The sequence below is a fragment of the Nothoprocta perdicaria genome, unplaced genomic scaffold (assembly GCF_003342845.1).
Source record: "Nothoprocta perdicaria isolate Ctin4 unplaced genomic scaffold, notPer1 scaffold_17, whole genome shotgun sequence".
Lineage (NCBI taxonomy): Eukaryota > Metazoa > Chordata > Aves > Tinamiformes > Tinamidae > Nothoprocta > Nothoprocta perdicaria.
In genome coordinates, this window is record NW_020454871.1 from 5,714,386 (window position 1) to 5,736,202 (window position 21,817).

A 21,817-nucleotide genomic window follows, 5' to 3' on the forward strand; every position below is an offset into this window, starting at 1 on the left:
GCTGAGCATTACACATGAAAAAAAGTCCACTCAATCCCCCCTACAAATTCGCAACAGCAAAACTTCTGTTTTCCTGCAGAAAAGCTCTGCAGAGGCTTGTGAAGTTGCACTCTCAGTGATTTTGCACATCCTGCTGTGTCACCTTTATGATCCAAGGTGAAAATGTGTTTTCTTGTTTAAGTCCATAAAATTTTGCCTGATTTGTTCCATTCTCATACCACCACTTTTACTCTTTCACCCGTGCAGCCCCCCTGCATTTTGCAGAGTTTCCCCATAAGCAGGTGCAAGGTTTCCTCACCATATTCCTGCAAGCCTATCCCTACAACCCTGCTGCAAGGTCAGTAAGCAGTGTGACAACACTCAGCTTGATAGCATCATCAGACTACTTGCCCATCGAGTTGCAAGAAACTGCCACGTTGTTTCCATTATTTTCTGAGAAATCTTCCTAAATTTAGAGGTAGAAACATTTAACAGCCAGAGTTTCTGCTAACCTTTCCAGGATCCCACTCTTGGGTTTTTGTTTGAAGCTGTAAAAGTTCATACGTTGTCTCCAAAGCTTCTATCTCTGGTTTTGGGAATCCAGGCAGTACATTGTGCAACTGGAAACCAAACAGCTCTAGCCAACTTCCAATGTCTACAAAACAAAACAAAGCATCCTAGCAATGAGACACGTAAATCTTAGAAATGACAGCTATGTAGAAGTAATGATTTTACATCAATTTATGTTTTCAGCACTTGTTTCTGCATTTATTGAGGAAAACAAATGATCTGATTAAAATACATAGCTGTAATGAAATCAATAGTGTACCTTCTTTCTAGTTAAAATGGAAAAAAAAATCAGATTATGCTGCCTCCATTCTTCTTCTGATTTTGGCATATAGAAAAGCAGCTCGTACAACTATCAATTATTTTATCAATTATCTAAGAATAGATAATTAATATCTAAATAGATAAGTTCCATATGATAGCAGAGCCAAATGGTATTTTCTGATGAGTGCAAATGACTTCTGAAATCTTAGGATTCATACAGGAATTTGATCCAATACTGTATTTTCTTAAGAGATATGTTACTTTTACCTGTTGTATACTTAGCAACATCCTGGATTCTGCCAACAGGGTAGTTATTCTCAAATGAGTAGAGATTAAATGGTTGTGGGACGGTGTTCAGGTGTTTCCATATATGATGATTTGGTGTTGTCCACCGACCAGCAATAATGTCGTAATCCCTTTGGCCCAGGTGCACTAGTTTAGTAAGAGAATCATAGAGGCCTCCATGGAAACCAATGATAACTTGGAAATCTGGATTTGTGTCCTGGTAGATCTCTCCATAGGGAGTGTACAGGATTTCTTTTATGACTTGGCCCCGACTGCTGAATACAGCTAGAGGTGTTCCAGTATTATCACATGCAACGTAATATTCTTCCCCACTGCTTAATTCCATTGCAATGAGATGACCTTGAAGATCATAATATAAGGATGTTATTTCTGAGCTAGTATGATTGTACAAGTGAGTAACTCTTATTGGGTTGGAGAGATCAGCATAGAAGAATTGTAAGTGTTCTCCTAGGCTTGATTTGCTTGCAACCCGTCTTCCAAGACCATCGTAACAGTATTGCACAGTCCAGCCAGAAACCTTATTGTAAGCTTTGCTCAGCAGACCATTAGAGTTGTACTCAAAGATTTCATTGCCTCTTTGTCTCAGAAAACCATCTTCATCCATTTTATACTGAATTTCTCCAAGTCTGGTAATGCGGTCTCTAAGATCGTATCTGAGAGGAGTGAGGCGAGCGCTATTTCCATGACTCAGCAAGTTGATGTTGCCATTAAGGTCGTAGCTGTAACGCCATTGGGTTTTGTCGTTCACAGACACGGTCTGAAGCTGGCCATCAGCATCATATTCATAGAAATATCTTGTTATATTGGCATCCACGCCTACACGTATATCGCAGATCACCATACGGCCCATATTATCATACTGGATAGTCATCCAGTAAGCAATAGCTTTAAGAATTTCATATTGTACTTCAATCACCTGGCCATTAGCGCTGAAAATTTTGGTGTGCTTCATCACACTGGTGGTTATAACTTGGTTTAAATCATAATTAATGACACTGAATTTCCCAAACTGTTCGGTCCTACCAGAGACATCAACATAACGGTATAGATCTATGGGGAGAGGAGTCTCGTTTATCATGGCCTGCATGCTCGTGACACGGAAATTGTTGTAGCTGTAGTCAAACCTGGCATTTACAAGCCCTTCTTCACTAAACCTGAAGATCTGGCGACCAATAAGTGGACCTGTGCATAATAAATAGGGGAAAAACAAGCAAAATAATGAACTATTACAGTATACTTACAGAACTAACAAAGACAACTCATGAACTCAAATATAGGCCTGACTCTTGATAATACCTGACTGCCTCAGACTGTACCATTCTTAATGTACCATTAAGAATGTTAGATCATTCTCTCACGAATCTTTATTCAAATCTTTATTAACGCTTGTTCTTCGAAATTTTTATATTTTATAAATGTTTGTTTAAATTAATGTGATTTTATTCATAATTATGATTTCTGCTTACTTACAAGATAATTCTAACTTGAATTAATTTTACGTGGTGCTTTCCTTCCTCCTATAAACAGTTCTTTTGAATTTATATTATGTTCTGGTATAAATAGAGAAACTTGAAAATACAAACAATAAAACAACTTGATTTAGTATTTAGCAGAGATCTACACAGTGGAATAAAAACAACCAAACATTAGAAGAGCTATACCATACCAAACAATAAAAAGAAAACTGCGTATTTCAAATGGGACAGCTATATAGGCCTGTGGACAGAGACACAGAGATATACACACGTATTTTTCTACTGAAACATAAAAACAGGGACTTTTATATGTAAAAATAATGGAATTTCAAGTCAGGCAAGTGATGTTGGTATTAGCAGAATCAAGGCCAAAACTTTACCAAAGTAGCCGCAGTTACACCAACCTGTTTGTCTGTATCTGATGGTGCAGATGAACCCATCGTGCATCAAATGTATGGTTTTAATAACCCCAGAAGACTCCTCGTAGGTGAAGGTGACTTGGGTAGTATCATAAAGAATCTCGGAGAGCCGGGACTGCTTGGTGTACTTGTAAAGGACCCTGCGCCCTGTGCCAGGATATAACGTTTGCAGAAGGCGGCCATCCCTGGTAAGATCTTGTATGAAGGCCGCGTTGCTGTCGGGTGGGGTGTAGATGTTGCGGTAGTAGCCCACGGAGAGCATGGTCTGCAGGCTGTGGCGCACCATGCTCGGCATGGTCACCGAGAGCAGGTAGCTGGACTGGTCGTATTCGAAGATGTAGCGGCGCTGGCTGTGCAAGAGGAGCATCACCGACTGCAACGAGACAGCAACGGCAGCGTCAGTGGTGCCGCAAGCAAAGGGCCTTTAATCTAGTGAGTGCCTCAACATTAAGGAGACACCGAAACATCCATCCAGTCTTGGAGTCTGCTCTTACTGCCTGCGTGACCCGAAGTAAAGCTCCAAGAAACCCAGCCATCACCGCAGCCCAGAACAAGGAGCGAATGACGATAAGTCAAGATGCAAGGACCCCAAGCTGGAAGGCAGATGTGGCTCTCAGTAGCACTTCAGCCACACGCTGGCTTGCTGTGTTGCTCTGAAATATTTAGGTCATTCTCTCAGGAAGCAAAAACAGAGGGAACCGCTCCCTTCTATGCACAGGTGGAGCATCTGTTCCAGCAATGGTACAGATGGTGTGCAGGAGGCGTTTAGCTTTTACTGGCACTGTGCATATTTCTACCATAGATGTACACCTCTGTATGTCTTCTACGAAAGGCAGGTTGCCTCTGGTGGCAGAGCAGCTCCGGGCTTACAGCTGGATCAAAACATTCTGCAGCTTCTTTGGTGAAACTACTTCTACCTCTGGCATTTTGTATTTTATAAGAATATAATTTCTGTACCAGTACTTCAAAACTGCCCTGTGTTGGTTAATCATGGCTCATCAATGACACCTGGTTTGTTTTTTTGGTAGATGAACGTGCAAGCATGGCAGACATCTTTTCTTGTGCAAATTCCAGGTCTGCACTCCTAAACCCTTTCCATTAGGCAGGGGTAAGCTCAGAGAATGCAGAGTACAAGCAGAGTGGTGAAGTGTCACTATCAAAAGTAGCACGAGGGAAAGACAGGGGGAAGACCCATGGAGAACGTTGTAGCGTTTCACCCGGCTCTAACAAGAGGCTCGGCTGTACCTGAGCCCTGAACATCCTCACCACAGCATCCAAGCTTAAATCCAAGCTTAAACATTGGCCCAATTCCAGCAGGCCCGTAACAAACCTGTGCTTTTGCACAACTGAAATCTTAGCTCAAAAACCTATGTCGAGAAAATATCAAAGCCTGCAACGGGTTAAGTAACTTTGGCCTGAGCCGCTGTGCTCTGACAAATGCCCGGTGCCTCCTGCAGGAGCTGAGGACGGGCTGAGGCTCGGCCGCGCTCCCTGCGCCCTCCCCACGTGTGGTTCCTCCTGCCTTTGGCGAGGGCCATCTGTCACCCGCGCGCGAGCCAGCGAGCACCCGCACATGCCGCTCGCAGCTTCCTTGGACAGGCCTTCCTACCAAGGCTTTTCTGACTGCTTTTGAGCTGGTCTGCCAAGCATTTTAACATACACGGCTTGTTTTATTTTCACCTTCAGCTCCCGGTCCCCAGTCTGCAGTAAAGCACCAGCTGAGCTCTCTCCTCACACCGATGCAATGCCTCGCTCTGTATACAGCTCCCGGGCCTGTTTTTAAGCTGTCTGCCATTGACAGAGCATGAATAACGAGATCAGAAACATCTCTAATATAACTTTAGTGCCCCTGTGTGCCATTTTTGCAGTATTTTGTGGCTTTTCCACTTTTGCTCAGGATAGTAAAAGGACAACACTAAAAGGGTTGGAGACTTAATATCCCATCAAGAGCATGAGAGGATACTACAAAGAGAAATAAAGTAATTCCCCATTTACCCCAATAACATTACAATTGATTTTTGAACTATTTACCCAAATAGGGCTTTAATTGCTTTAAAGGATTTCAGAGGGCAGTTCATAAAACACCCCAAACTCTGACGGTTTACGAAGGCAAGTGTAGCCGGACACCTCCGCTTGCTGGCCCGCGCCGTGTCGGGACGGCGCTCACAGGATGGCTCGGAGCTCTGCTGGGAACGCGCCGGCACGCGGCGTGCAGCCACTAGATGTCATTTCTGTCCCACCTGCACGGGCCTGGGCCCCTCGATCCGTCTGGCTGTCACAGCAGTGCTGCACACTCGAGCTCCGAGAACTCAGGACACTCTATATGGCCATTAACTAATTACCGAGAGGGGCCAAAGCAAGGGAAACTCAATGTGATCAGTAAAACCCGTTTGCAGTACCACTATCATAGTGCTTTTTAAAATTTAAACTATTGTGACTAACCTTGGAAAAGAGAGATTCATGAAGCCATACAACTAACTCGCAGAATGATAATAAACGAAAAAGTAAATACCTAAAAAGTGGAAGAGAGCTACATAATTGATTTTTTGATAAAAGGAATCACTGGGTCTCGTGAGGTTTCAGGCAACCTTTAACAATCGTTACATAATTAACGCAATGAGCTATTGACTGTAATGGGGCCACAAAATGGTATCTTCATGTGTAGTTTTGACAAGAATCCGTTTTTCTTTGTAGCAGACAGTGATGAAGGCACATTAAATGGCTGCGAGATTATGTCCCTGGTGTCCATGACTTTCAAGAATTTTAATGACAAGTTACAGCTCCAACTAGGCCTGTGTCCCCCTGAACCAGGAGGCTTTTGCCATTTGCTCCTACAGGCTCAGGAATTGCCCCCTTGTGCAGAAGCCCAGCATATCAGTTTTCGGTTATGTAGCTTATTTATAAGTTCATTATAAGCTATGGACAAAGTGGTTTGGAAAGATAAAAAGGATAAATCTTTCCAACATTACGGTCCATTAGGTGCAAAGAAGAAACAAAAGATCCTCGGAATCACATGCCCAAATATTTGAAAGCTGTACTAAATGCCTGTTCATGTGCATTTGCAGAAGAACATGCAGACAAAAGAAGCCCTGACAAATTCAACTGAAGCAAACTTCTGAAGTTTCTAGGGTTTGCCAATCTTGTTAACAAGTGCAAAAGCCATTGTGCATGCAGACAAGGAAGGAATTACATTTTTTATGCATTTGCCAGTGTGAATCATTTTTCTCTGGGTTAGATTCAAGTGTTTTGAGGATCAGGCTTAAATACATTCAAAATAAGTACAGCAAAGTTTATCTGAAAAGTACACATTTGGAACTTTTAAATATATAAATAACTTCAAAGCCATTGGATTTCTTGTGTGTATTACCCCAATCACTTTTACCTCACCTGCCCCTTCTATCCTTTCCCTGTGGTTAACAGGTTCAGAGAAAATGTGTTGCAAACACAGGGTATATTGGAGAGTTTAAGTCTGTGCTATTTAAATAAAAGTTTAAGAGGGCACTATTTGAATAAAAATTCACACTGAGTTCTGAAAGAATTAAGAAATTGCCGTTTTTGCTTTGAGAGAAAGGGATGGTATCAAATGAGATGCATCAATAGATGAATGACATGATGCAGCTTTTCCTCAGACTGCACATCTATTCCTGCATTTTTTTGATTACTGCCTATAGATATAATTACAATTGTCAGGCCATTTGCACATGAAGCCTCTGAAAAAGCAGAGAAATAGTTGATTTCATATAGGTTTATTTTTATCTCTGCTCAAATAGCCCTCATAAACACTACAGGACTCCTCTCCATAGGAAAAGTCTTTCTTTTTCAGGACAGCATTGAATAGCTACAAGCTTGTAGTCACTGTCTCATGATTTTGGCATAATCTGTCATAATCTCAGTACAAAGATAATAATCATATTCATTATTCTGTCTAAAAAGTCGTAAGTCTTCTTGCTAGGTATGTTTATAACATTGTTCACAATGTAGCATCTGCATTAAAACACATTTTCACTTTGGTTCAATCATTTAAAAAATTTTAAAATATGATTTACCTTTTCTAAATATGTGTAACTCCATATTTTACCATCTGCCCACGTTCGGGAAATAATGTTCCCACTTGGATCATATTCCATTTTCTCAGTCCAGGTTCCTCTTTGGATATAGGTCACTAATCCAGAATGTGAGTAAGTGATATTGACCTCATTATACTTGCTGATGGGTGACCACAAAATTGGGCGGCCTGTCTGGTCATACATAATCCGAAGGGTGAATTTTCGGTGATCATCATAAATCTTTCCTGTTCTGGTGACATGATCAAAATCAATGGAGAGCAGATTTCTATTGTGGGCCTAAACACAAAGACACAACAAGGTCAGAAAAACAATGCATATTAATTACATATAATAACCGCAATTAAAACGTGCAATAGTTTAACAGTATAATTGTGAATTCAGTGCTTACTAGGCACGAGAAAACAGAAAAATATTCTCAAGGGAAATAGGAGGATCAAGAACAGCCGACAACAAGTTGCACGTGGAAAGGATCCATGATCCGCTGCTCACGGGTGCCCTTCTCCTTGGTCCCAAAAGCAGCCCAGGGCCAGGGCTCGGACCAGCTCTCACCCTGCCTGCGAGGCCAGTGCAGCTCACACTGGTGCGGGGACGATGCTCCAGTGGGAAAAGTCCAGTCAAACACTGAGCCTGATTCCCAGAGACAAAATATATTTATCCGGTGCTCTCATCATCTGTCCTCTTAAATCATGCAAGTCACTGGGCAGTCACTATTAATATTACATTCCATTAAAATGTGGATCATAATTTAGGGAACCCTAAAATATTGTTTATCGACCTGTCTTATTCAGATCAATGCCCATTGTATTAACTCATTATATTTCAGCATCATTGTATTAATCTATTCCAAAGAATAAATGGCAAGGCAGAGAGGATGCCACTTTTGGTGTTCACACAGTATTTGGTTCTCACCAGCAGGCAGAGCTGGAGAGGAAACAGTTAAGATGCCTGTTTAATAATTCAAGCTGTGATCATATGGTGGTAGTGATTAGAAAGAACATTTTTCCTTTCCTCTTTCTGTTTTTAGATACAAAATAATTTGAAAATCTAGAGGAAGCAGGTGTTCTTTCTTCAACTACCATTCCTGGGGTTTTATATGCACACATGTCTAGCTTTAATACCGCTCATTTACAATATCTGTAAAATACCTACATACCCCCGTGGACTGCTGTAACTATTAGAATTTATGTTCTAATGACTCTTAAGGAGCACAAGTAAAATGTGACGCTCGGTTCGACTATATTTGCTTGTACACAGTCTGATGGAGGAAGTTTATGATAATGTATTCATTTGCAAATTTCCTGCAACTTCTGAAAAAAACTACTGGTGGTAAAATGTCTAAAAAGCAAGCAGGGGATATATCCTCACTCATATTCATTTATTATTTATGTAGATATTTAATGTTTTTATTGCTATTATTATTATAATTATTATTGCAGGATTCAGACAATAAACAGGAAAATATTGAATACAAATCTCTTGCAATCTAGATTTCAGGAATGATGCAATCAGTAAGAATGAAAATCAAATAGATGCAGAATTCATAGAGAAGAGTAGTATTTAAAACCTCACATAGTTAAAATAGATATGTGTATATTTTATTATTTCCTTTGTATTCCATATTTTATGTCTCATTTACTTCCTTAAACAAGATTTAACTTAAAATCTGATCTCTAAGCAAGATGGGTAAAACATGGCCACCAGTCCTCATCTCTATGTTTCTTCATGATTTCTGCAAGATGACTCCTCTAGGGCATCTAAAAGGAGTAAGGTTCTCCTACGAGAGAAAGGAGCTCATGTAGAAGCTAGGAAGAGCTGGTTTCTAGAAGCTACATCAGAGCAGAATTTCATCTGATGAAAACAGGGACAAAATTCAGCTGATTTCAATAATCATACTAGTGCTTCACAAACAGATATGCTTATTATACATTTTACAACATTATTTGGCTATGCTTTCCTTAATTTTAGTGCCAGAAGCTTTGCAATGCAAATAATCACACAAGTATATCATTCTTGAGTTTAGCTCTCAAATCTCAAGTATCTAAAATGTGTAAATTGGAGGAGACAATTATATTACTTTCCTGTCTGTATTTTGATTTGAATGGAAGTAACCTGATACACAGCAGCTCCTCAGGGTCCACGGGAGGTCCTGTCCTTAGGATTACTATAACAGTTGCTAATAAAAGGGAATAATTTCTTAAATACTGCAATAAATGTATCTACCAAAGCCTATTTTTTTGAATTGGGGCCAATGCATTATCTCCATTTTGTTATCTAAAAAAGAAAAACAGTACGCATAAGAAAGAAAGACCAGTGAAGAATCCGATTTAGTAGATATTCACTTAAAAACCCCTGGACTGTATCCAATGCCAAGTTCCTTCTAAGTTATGCAAAAGATGGGAGTGAGCAGAGCTGAATTCCAATGAGTTTATTACTATGCACCATGCTCATTGGCTTTAACAACAGCCTTTGCTTCATTTTCAGAAGTCAATTAAAATAGTGATTCAATTGATAAAAAAGAAGTCTTGCTAGATTAAGACTGATATTGAAATGCCTGATTGTAGATAGATTTATTATTAATGTAAAATGCATACATGCCTACAGACTGTTTTATATACTTTCAGGAAATACCAGGGCAGGCAATTCTGCACTTAAAGGAAAGCTGTGATTAATTCCCATTTCTCCCATTGAGTCAGATACTGAGATCGTTAGATGTCTGCTCTAGCATTTTAGCTAACACACTCATTTTTGCTCTATTTCTGGAACAGGGAATTCACACCAGGCAGTAATTTCAGTTTAAAACACAAATTCTACAATATTTTTCAGAACCTGCTAACAGTGGCCTCTTTTCCAAAACTGATTTTATACTAACAGGATGACATCCTTTCAAGATGTCTGTTAATTGTGATTAAGAATTAAAAATGTTAGGAAGTGGCAGAGAAGGAAAAGCTTTCTTCTTTTCAACTAGGTCATCTTTTTTCGCATTCCCAGTTACCTGCTTTCTAATTTATACCTCTGAGCGCTCAAACCATTTGCTTCAATTACTTTATCAGGACTGATCCTTAAGTGACATCTTTAAGCCTGAATTTTTGAGGGGAAAAAAGCTCTTTTTTTTTTTTTTTTTTTTTTTTTTTCCTTTCAGAAAACTCTCCCACTGTGCTTTTTTTCTCTTTTACTGAGGGTTCCTGCAAGTCTGTTCATTTCCATTGAGAACTGGTCCAATGCCCAGAGCTTTTTTTTGCATATATTCTCAAAGTTCAGCATAGTACTTCAGGACTTTTTGCCCTACATTGCACACTTTCCAACATACTTCCTATTGTGCTAACCATGGAATATTAAGAGCTTACCTTTATTTTCAAAATATGACTTGCTAGAAGTTTTCTGAACAAGGTCTCACCAGAACCTCAACCAGCACAAGTGCTTCTACCTTTATTTTCTGGGTCATACTCAAGGATTTGTCAACGATAAGCCCGAAATCCCTTTCACTGTTTGACCTGCTGCTTCAAACACATGGTATGATGGTAATTTTGCTACTGATTTCTTGTGTCTTTTCTTTTATAACCAAGTCATCGAGCAGAGGCAGCTACCCCAGGTAAATGCTACTGCTACTTCTCGCCTTCTCCAGCGGCACCGCTCCTCATGCCCCCATCAACTCCCTACTTCACTGGCCCCCCATGCCAAAGTCTCAGCACTAAAGCTGACCACCTTGAGCCACACACTTCACCCATCCTCCCACGTCCTCTCTGTTGGCCTCCACAGGCTACTTGTCCCTTTTTTCTCATCCATATTTACACAGCATCTCCTATGCTCAGAATGCTTCTCCTTTCCACTGTCAAGTCCTCAATTTCTCTGTCCAACCAGATGTCTCCAGCCTTGCCCCATGACAGCCCTCAGCCCTTGGTAAGAGATGCTCTTAGAGCTCAGTCCAGTCAAGGCTAAGGGAAAAACCTGTCGTACAGGCAGTTGACATATTTTTGAGTACGGAGGGTCAATCCAAGTCCCCTTAATCTTGGGTGGGTATAAAAAGACAGCTGTAGGTCTGCAGAACCAACATCCAACTGTTCGGCTGTTAGCGGACACCTTTGGAGGGGCAGAGATTTTGAGAGAGCAGAACATCAAAGGCTCTTACACTGCAGATCGTGTCACTGCACGGATGGCTAAGGGGGAGAAAGTCTATTACACTAGTGGTTCTGTGCACCACGAGGCTGAGAGACAGGACTATCATTTGACCTCTGGATTGTATTAGTTTTGTAATATTTTGATGAAATCATGTATTTTAGGTCTGCAGCTGGGATCCATCTAATCCTGACCAATTTGTGAATTTCCTTCCCCCCTTTTTCCCCTTCTGCCATGAAATGTTAAGAAACAAGAAGCAAGGGAAAATGTGTTAAAACAACCTGTAATCAATTTTAGCAATAGAAAATATAAATTACATTATAAGAAAACTGTGCAGAATGCAGTATGTCTTGAGCATAACTGTCAGGAATAATTTGACCCTTGCAACATAAGCAGAACAGATGACTGATTAAGCAATTCCTGCTTGAGAACAACAACTTAAATAAACAAACATTATGAAGTTCTCCAAGCACAAAACTATACAGAATGCATTGATTATGTAAAGTGAGCCATGAGGCCATCACTTGGATCCTGCCATCTTGTAGCACATATGTTTGCCATTGTAATAGGTTAAATAGCTGCTCAGCAGCATCCCTGGCTATGAGGGCTCATGCCATGATGGAGAAGAGGCAAGAAAAGGAAGGTCAAAAAAAACTAAATGAAGCCTTTGCCTGTTTTCAAGCTCCTTACAAAACAGTTGTGACTGAAGTCTGAAAGATGCCTTTTCAAACAGGTGCTTCACACACAAAGGACAGTCTGGCCAGATTAGCCAAGCCTGGGGTTTTGGATTCAATTGAAATGAAGCACAACTGAAAAGCACAACTGAAAACTAATCTGGCGCACTTTTTGAGTAAAAAACTAGGCAGGGTCTGATGATCAAAAGCCTATCCAGAAATTTTAACACCCAATTGCACACTTTCAGACCTAACAGATTTACTTAGAAAGATATAACTATCCAGATAGTCTGTGGTTAATAATGCAGTATTTTTAAATCTAAAATGGGTAGGGGTAGTCCTGGATAGTCCTACTATCATTACAGGCGTTTCCAGGAGTATTCATGTGATAAACAAAACTCATTTCTTCAAAAACCTTTTCAGCAAGGTAACAGTCTCTGCCACCTTGGTCTAGCTAATTAAATGCTGAATGTTGACCATCTGTCATTGCAATCTGTGAGTTCTCAGGAAAACAAATACAACTCATGGATGCAATGTTAAAATAATTCTTTGCTAGAGCCATATCATAAGCTGGCTAGTGGGAGTGAGGAGGTTTGAAACTGTATCACAGGTAGGATGAGGAGGTAGAGAGCAACATAAACAGTCTGTCTGCATATATGATGAAGCTCTGCATTGCTGCCCGCCGGAAAAGTACTGGCCAGGACACCTGGGGGGTGCCCTGAGAAATCACCTGTATCATGCACAGGCTGGCACGTGCTATTTCCCCCAGCAGAGAAAAGGGTAGTGAGATCTGAGGGAGACAGAACCTTGTTCCAAGTCTGCTGCTGTGCCAGACTAACTATGCATCGTCCTTTGCTCACAGCTTCTTCCAAAGGCATAATTAAGTTCTTAGTTGAAAAAGAAGCAGAATAAAAAAAGTAATTATGTCTTCAGGTCAAGTCTAACAACGAAAATCAAACAGAGATCAAACATCCCTGTGAGAGTCGGTAGAGTTTGGTTTTGAAATTCATGGCTGGGGCCCATCATTGATACATACTTTCCATTGCAATTCTTATAAAGTAAAATATTTCAACCTGGTTTTTGTTCAATGGTTTTCAAAGGGAACACTGCACTTTACACAAGAGGAAGTCTTACCCTTAACCTTCTCTCAAACGTAGAGATATTGCCTTTGGTCTGCTCCCTCCTTTGCCTCCATTCAATGAGATTTGAGTTATGCTCTCCAGGAAGGGAGATATTGCACTTCCCTAAAGTGGGGCTGACGACTCCTGCTAGAATATGAGGCTCTGTGTTAAGAGTGATTTCCATTCCACTGGCAAAGGTGACTCTCAGAGATCCATCTGGGCTGACCCGATAGATATTCTGCGTGTTATCTGTCAAAAAACAACAAACCAAACCAGGAAACACAAGAAAGTTCAGATCTACAGCTTTATAAAGCAAATGTTAGATGCAAAAAGGGTTTTGTTTGCCCCTAGTTTACAGACAGCTGAATACATACCAACTGCAGTGTGATTTTTGCAACCTGTAACCTGCAGGTCTTCACATCTGTAAAGAGCTTTTTTATTACGTTTGGCCTGATTATTTCCAGTGTGAAGGCTTCCTGCAGCAGACAGAAAGAGCTTTTGCTTTCAGGCTAAAAACATGCAAATTTGTAAGCTTGGTTTTGACCACCGATATTCTGATGATTTTAGCATGTTTGGCCATGCCAACAGAATATGATACTGTCTAAAATGAATGAATGCACTGAATATCTAAGGTAAGGTATGAAAGCTATTTTCACAAATGTCTAGGATGAGGACTAGTCTCCCCTTTTGGTCTTTTCGCTTGGTATCACTATATTAAAAAGGTCTCCTCTTTACCATAACTAACAGGACGCAGTGGGTTCAGGCGCAGTGGTGACCAGCTATGAGCCTGAAGCCTGATGCACACGGGGCACTGGGGAAGCAGAGCTGGGAAAGAAACAACCAGGTCAACAGTGGTGCCACAGCAAGCACCCCCAGGGCTGCAGGACTGCACCTTGGAGGACGGGCACCTCTTTTGGCAACTCTCAGGACATGATTACGTAAAAAACATTTGGCCATGTCAGAAATTGAAGGTCATAGACATTGCATTAAAAGAGACATTCTGTCAGATACAAGGTGTCTGTATACATCTGCATACAGGATGCTTCATTACAGTTTCACATTCCACAGAGATATAGAAATATGCAAATTATATGAATTCATAAGCAGGAGAGCCGCAACAGTGGCTGTTTATTTCTGGTGCTGCCTGCAGTGTGCTAGGCGCTTTCCTGAGACAGAATTTGGTAACATCCCAACCTTCAGAAGCTGCATATTTAAGGACAAACACAGTCATGCAGTCACCAGCAGAAGCAAACAGCAGATGCAGTCACCCAAAGACTAACGGGTGATATGATGCTATAATAAAGCATAATTCTCTCCACTTATTCAATGCCTTCTCTCTAACGCATCAGTGAAGAGGAATGAATGAATGCCACCTGAGGTGAGCTCTTCCTTTTTTTTTTTTTTAAAGATTAAAAGCTGAGAGAGAGAAAATTTCTGTAACTTGCTCAGGGTTAGAAAGCTTTTCTACAGCAGTCCTGAAAATAAAGCAGAAATACTATGATGTTTGCAGTGGCCTACTCCAAACCTCACCCCAGCAGCAGGCACTAGTGGAACTGCGCCAAGTCCTTCCTGCAAGCCCTGCTGTGAGATGCAGCATGGCCAGAGTGAGCTGAGCAAGGCACTGCAGCCTCATAATGTCAGTGGAGCACATCACTCCAGCAGTATTTCTCATAGCAACAAAATTCAGTCTATTGTAGGTTATTCCAACTTCTCTGAATACCAGAGGACATACATGACGTTTGGAGAGACTGAAGATTTCAATAAATGGAACCTATCTGCAGAACTGAGCACTGCCTTGGAGAAAAAAATTAACTAGTGGTTGGTTTCTAATAGCTATGCCAGGAGAACAAGCAAGCAAGAAACAAATGAAACAGCTTTGGTCTTTTTTGGCAAATGGTTAAAAGCACAATAAAGTCTAGAGCTGGAAATGCAACAATTAGGGAAGAAGTAACAGAAATGCCTTAATTACCTTGTTTTAAAGTATATATTGTAGAGGTAGCTGAGAAGTTTGTGGCTGTGATCACATTTTCTCTGTTTGAAGTATCAAGCTCTACTCTTGTCAATTTTTCAACATCACTGTGGAAACTGCTGACTTCACCGGTTGGAAACGTCGCGTTGGTCAGATGGCCATCAGAGTCATATCTGAAATACATGACATTGAAGAGCCATGAACATATATCACTAATGCTTTGCAGATACTCCTAAGAAAATAAAATAAAAACAAAAAACCACAACAAAAACCCTTGTCAACACTAGGCAGTAAGTGAAAAAGAAAAAATGGTTCATTCATTTACTCAAAATGGTACAGTAATTTCCTGCTTGGTGAATCTGGATAAAATATAATTGGAAATAGCTTGAGATGCCAAACTACAGGATTCAGCCTCCTCCAGCGTTTTCATGACCGGTGCATGCAGGTCAGGGCTGGCCCTGCTGTGATGTGATACAAAGCGGTGGCCGCTGGAGGTCACTCGGTGTTCAGGCAACTCGCCCACCCTAGAAAGGGCGTTTTCCAACCTCAAAGTTAAAATAAATCCAGTTCTAAGACTGGATTTTGCTGCTGAAGGTTGAAGTACACCAAATGAATGCTAAATTAAAGGACAACCAGAGGTGTAGCAATAGTGATTAAACAGGATTGAGATCTGCAGTGATTGACTCCTATTTAGTCACATGTTAATTCCAATGAGCCTACTCAAATCAGCAAAAACTCTCCTCAGAAATCATAGCAACAGAATCTAAACTTTGTAGTTAACCTACATTTCACTAGTTCTATAAAAATTCCTTCTCTTTGAGACACTTATATGAATCAGGCCATGTTACAGAAAAGTGAATAACTAATGCAAGGAATTTGGAACAGTGTCTCCAAAGGGTATTTCAGTTCTACAGAGATGTTTGTTCTTTCTGATGGTTCACATGAAACACAATACAGAGCGATGCTCACTGCTTGATATTGTTACGTGTTAACGTCTCCCATCTTAAAATCTTATTGATGCTAACACATTTTATTCATTCAAGAGACCTCTCTGATCCATTTGCATGACTAAAACCAACACATGTTCATGAGGTTGAAACCTATTTGTGCAGTAAGGAAAACATAATTAAGATTTAATGTTTTAGTGACTGTCTCCCTCATTCACAAAACAAATCCTCAGCTGGTGTATCAGCTGGCACAACTCCAATGCCTCCAATGGAGCCCTTCCAATTCATATCAACAGGTGATCTGGACTTGTCCTTCACTTCACCAGGTTGGCATCGTTTCTTTAGGATACTCATCTCCCTCAGAGAAAATATACATGTCACAAAAAGTGTCTGGAAAGAAACACTTTCTCTCCAAAGTAATTTCGGAACAAGTATCCTTTCCCCAATATAAAAAAGAAAAACAGAGCAGCTGTTCTTTCCACATGAAATACTGGAGAAAGAACTAGTGAACATCTTGCATTTTTTGACAATTGAATCCATCAAATGTTAAATATAATACAGTCTCTCTCCTTCACTTCCTACTGCACTCGCATACCATGCAAGTTTTTTACACAGCATCCTTATGCTGGCTCTGTGTGAACTGACTGGCTTCCACATCCAGGGATGAAAACTGAGTCACATCCCTGCTTGTCATCATTTAGAAAATGCCATGAGCATTGGTCACCTATATTTTTTCATTTCCTTTTCATTTAATCATTTATTTTTCATTTATGGCTTGATCAAACAGATGAGAAAACTTGCTAGTCCACCTGGGCTTTCCACCTAACCACAGAAAGATTCAGAAATGATGATTTTTTCGGCAGAAATGCAGCTAGCTGCTCATCAGGAGACACAAAAACTTCCTGTGTAGCTGAAAAATGGCATGAGTAGCTATGGATGGCAGAATGCTCACCCACTGAGCAATTCTAACAGCACACGTGTCAATGGATCCTTGTGTTCCCCATCCCATTGACTTCCATGAGAACACAGATGAGTGTCTCAGTAACAAACTCTACAGCACGACCATCTAAAAAGTTTTTTAATTTCGGATTGCTCCAAGAAACCCAGTCCTTTCAGGACAGATTCCACCACCTTTCACATGATGAATACTAGTATACTTGGAATCAATTTTTGCAGAGCAATGTTCTGCCCATACTAATAGGGGTAGAATCATGACATATTTCTTAATGTTAATTTGGGGCCCTGTTATGCCACTGTTAATCACCTCAGTGACCATTTAAATCATGCAAATAATTGCATTGATTTCAGTACTCACATGAGGAAGTGCTCACCAATATCTGAAACGCACACTGGGGGATATATCTTCACAATCCATTTGCATTTCTAAGCGTAGCATACAGTTAAGAGTTATAACATTTCAAAGGGAAAGCAGTCTAATTAATTTTTTCAGAGAGTTGTTTCTTGCAGGTGTTTCCTTGTCCTTGATTTAATAGAGGCCTAATGCCCCTCTCCCCTTTTACAGCTTTAATGAGCCAACATTAAAAAAATCTGGATGACTGAAAATTGTACATTAGCTGTAATTTTATGCAAGAGCTCTTTCAGTACTTTCATTCCATCAGATTAGAGTAGATGGATGACAAGTACTTTTGTAGGTGGCTTTCTACCTCTTAATAATTTCGCTCTGTGAGCGAATCTGACATATAGGTAGATGTTCTGAACAGTTCATTATCTTTGCTCCTACTCCCAGGTATGTGTGATACGTGTTGTTAAACAAACTCACCCCTGTTTCAGCTTGACAGTGCCATGGGTTGAACTTTTAGAAGCGAATGCAGATCTAGCTTAAAAAAAAAAAAGATGATTCCAAGCAATTTCCAAGTTGCTTATAGGGTAAATTCTCTTAGCTCCAATATTGTGTTGATATAGGAACTCAGAAGCACTCTAAATACTGAAGGAAACCCTTCAAAAATCTATTTTTCAAACTGAAACCAGATGTCAGCTCCGTATGTGACCTATCTGGAAAATAATGTCTGGTTAAAGAATGACTAAGGACCGTCATGTCCTGTGACCTACTTAGAGCAAAAGCTGGGATCCAGCTCCTGAAAACCGCCCCGCTCAGCACAGGGTTAATTGTAGTGAGCTGCTCCTCTGACTGCAGCAGGTAAAACATTTTATACCTCAGTCTTTCAGGATATTGCCACATATTAGAAAAGAGACTTAAAATTTTGGACCAGATAATAAATATTTATGGCATTACTTCACTATTTGATTTTGCTGCTGTTTATGCTATGATATTAACTATTGTTGCAATGGACCTAGAACAAAAGAACGAAACGGGGAAACGCAGCCAGGGAGATCCCCAACTTTTCTTGTCACTATAGTGAACCCATATTCACTGTTTCTATGAAGACAACAGCTCAGAAAAAAGGGACAAGGAAAATCACAATTCCAAACAGGCATGTGGCAGAAGTGCACAAAGGTGCAGGAGCTGTGCAATGTGAAGCAGCACTGAGGACTGCATATTCACAGCCTACAGTTAAGCTAGTGGAAGTGTGAAAAATGTTTAATAAAGCCAAAGTTTCTCATGTCAGTTTTAAGTGTTGTATTATTTTGGAATTTGCTTTCATCTTCAAGCAAGTTATTCTCAGAAAATGAAAATCCTTCCGAGCACAGGTGTTTTCATGTGAAGAAATTTGTGTTATATACAATGGGAGGCACTTGCAAGAAGGTGACATCCTTTAAAAACAGGATCCCACTGTATTTGAGTCATACTTGAATAAACAACTTGCCAGAGGACAACAGCCTAAGCAATAACTGCATGAAATGATTTGAACTGAATGTCAATGGGACGGAGCAAGAATAGCAAGATTAAACCCACCGAGAAGCGCATGACTACAAATAATCTGCTCTAACACTCCCATCTCCTCAAGTGACAATCACAGCCCGGCCACACATGATGTTTAGTATTTTAAGAAGTAATATGCATGACTTAGAGCTATTGTGAAAGCTTTCTGAAAGCATCATGGATTCATAGTCTGGACTGATCCCATCCTCATGTTGTGATTTAAATGGGTCACTCTCCACGCTGAAGTTATTACAAAGAAGCACGTATTTGGATTCAGTTATGCATGTAATAGGCACAGCCTCAGATCAATGTTAAAACAGCACCAGGACAACAGTGAGCTATGTTTTGCTGCATGATAATTTAAATTTCTATCAGTAAATGCCTGATAATGAGTATTGCAGCAGGAAGATCCATGTTTCCAGCATATTGACAAAGATGGTCCCCTCTAATTGTGTATACTTATGTTAACCCTGTTAATTTAGTCTGTTTTTTGCAGAATAATGGAGGGCAGGATGGGAAAAAAATCCCCTTCAGAAACAAATCCCAAGCGATAGGCAATAGCCTGCCCTGCTTTGATCCTCCTTGCAGGGTAATAAAGTGTAATTCTAAAAACCTCTGATGATGGTTACCCACCTACCCTTCTAGGAGACTTATACAGTGATTTACTTTTCCTCAGTGTGTTTTCTGTTCACATCTCACCTAGATTACTTTTTATTTTAATTTTTGACCATAAAGCCTTGTACCCTACAGAAAGCGACACTATTATCCTCTTGGAAGAGCTCTGAACTCACAGCAAAATGTTAACATTTCCATCATAACATTTCCATCAATCAGCTGCCACATCCTCAAACAGGGATTAACATAATTTACTGTAAATAATGAGAAGCCCTGACACATCCCACCTCTTTATAACCAAATATGAACTTTTTCTTGGGTTCATTTATCTTGGATTGTTCTGGGATGTCCTCACTGTTCAACAGCTCTTCTAAGACGAGTGTATTCAACCGCCTTTGCTTGCCCTTCGGAAGTCATCAGGGTTCTCCTGAGCATTTGCTTATCAGGCCATTCCCAATCCTCTTATTAAACATCCCTTTGTTATTATATATCCTCTTCCCCTATGGTTAAAGGCCATTTTACCCTTGCCTTTGAATAGTGCTTCCTTGGAGAGTCTCTCTTTATGACATCCCTTTCTCCTGTGAGAATATTATCCTTATACATATATATAGACACATATTTTTACCTGCTTCAAGATTTTTGCAAATTCCTGCTTCATATTACATACTGCCCCTTCTTATTCAGTTACAAAGAAATTCTCTATTTATATTTTCATTTAGAGAAACAGGGATGAACAAACAATAAAGTGAAAATGAAGCATCATAGGGATGAACAAACAACAAAGTGAAAATGAAGCATCATTTCAGGTAGTCTCTGCTACACTTAACGGGTGCTGCTTACAGAGCTTTCACATGAGGTTGATCTTTTGCCCTGTACAAGCCTATACAGAGGAACTGCTTGTCCTCTACCATGCAGCATTAGTAGCAGGGAATCTTTTCAAACTGCTAGAACCATCTAAATAAATTTCAACGTTCATTTCAAATAACATCCTTATAACGACGGGGACTTACTCATACACAGTTGTCCATCCATTCTCATCGCTTTTGGTTGCTAAAAGTCCTGTGTTTCCAGGGTATGTCATCAGCGCCAGGTTGTAGCCTTGGGCATAAACTCTTTTCAGGACCCCATTGCTGCTTATTGTCAGCCAGTACACCTGGCCTCCTGGGACCACCAGCCACAGGGGCAGGCCACTCGTGTCTCTGCGAATGTGAACGGAATTACCATTGCTGCTTGTGATTGTGCCAATATCCCCTTCTGCACTGTAGGAAAAATTGTAAATATAGTCCCTGGTTATGAGGTTGAGCGTGTGGAGGTGGGTTCCATTGATGGTGAACTGATAGAGCTCCTGGTCTGCCGGCGATGCGATCTCATACACATTCATGTCGCTGAGATGAGCCTTGTTTCGGCTCACTGCACGGATGCGGACGTTGCCCAGGTCTGCTACGTAGAGCGTGTCATCGGGGGAGACGGCTAGAGAAGAAGGTGCTTTCAGCTTTGCATCTTTGGCATATCCACCATCTCCTACGGCAAAAACAGCAAGTATTTTAGGAATCTGTAATGTCTATATTTTACCTGAACGCCTAGGTCTGCCACACTGCTTCTATTCAGTATCATTTACAAGTCAATAAAACAGCATCCTCTTCCAATGAATTAACCCCCCACTACAGAAAATGGCGTAATTTTAAACCAGTCTCACTGAAGACAAACAATAAGATAGAATTATTTCCTTTACTCCATTTTTACTAACTCCCAATCCTGCTGTTCAGGGAGTACTACCTGGTAAAATGTGAAAGAAAAACAAATAGAACAGCTGTAGTTCCATCCTCTACTTTCGTCTATTGGCTCACAGTAAGAGGAGGATCATGATATAAATAAATCAGAGAGAAAATAAAAAATCAGCTGAAATGACAATAGAAGCATATATTAGTCTATACTTACTAAAACCTCAACGTTGCAGGAGAACAACAAAACATTAGCCGAAAAGTATTTTGAAAAAGCATTGCTTTCAGTATCACTTGGTAGTTTAGTCTATGCATTTTAAGGTTAGAGGAGGACATTTTCACTATCATGAGCACCGACACACACATCAAAAGATTTTGCTGAGCAGGATTTTCTACTAGTAGCAAAAAAGAGTATTAAAGCTCACACTTAGAGAAAAGCGCATTACTATTTGAATCGCTCTCCTTCCACAGAGAAATTAAATTAGTTGGAGATTTTGAACAAAGCCTTGGGAATGCACAAATTAGCTGGTGTTTCTGACAAGCTGGCCATGCCTTTCACCAACCTGGCACTGGCACAATCACTAGATTTGCCATAATTTTTCAGCACTGAGAGTTGATTCTTCATCCTCTTTCCTGAGCAAGATCCTATTTAGCACAGTGCTACCATATCAGTAACTGAAGCCAGCATCACTTAGAAATGCACAGGATACTCGGATTGTCATTACAGCACCGTGCCAG

At 40.4% G+C, this 21,817-nt stretch overlaps 1 protein-coding gene across 2 annotated transcripts in view; it reads right to left on the reverse strand.

The window, feature by feature from the left end:
• TENM1 (teneurin transmembrane protein 1) overlaps positions 1–21,817 on the reverse strand; it is a 210,061-nt gene that overhangs the window by 2,005 nt on the left and 186,239 nt on the right. For both annotated transcript variants that reach the window (XM_026035944.1, XM_026035943.1), the window contains 7 exons: positions 20,369–20,879; positions 14,955–15,127; positions 12,999–13,234; positions 7,057–7,353; positions 2,996–3,383; positions 1,078–2,298; positions 492–634 (listed from right to left, as the gene is read on the reverse strand). In XM_026035944.1, coding sequence (XP_025891729.1) covers positions 492–634; positions 1,078–2,298; positions 2,996–3,383; positions 7,057–7,353; positions 12,999–13,234; positions 14,955–15,127; positions 20,369–20,879 — 2,969 coding nt within the window. The remainder of the gene's footprint in view (positions 1–491; positions 635–1,077; positions 2,299–2,995; positions 3,384–7,056; positions 7,354–12,998; positions 13,235–14,954; positions 15,128–20,368; positions 20,880–21,817) is intronic.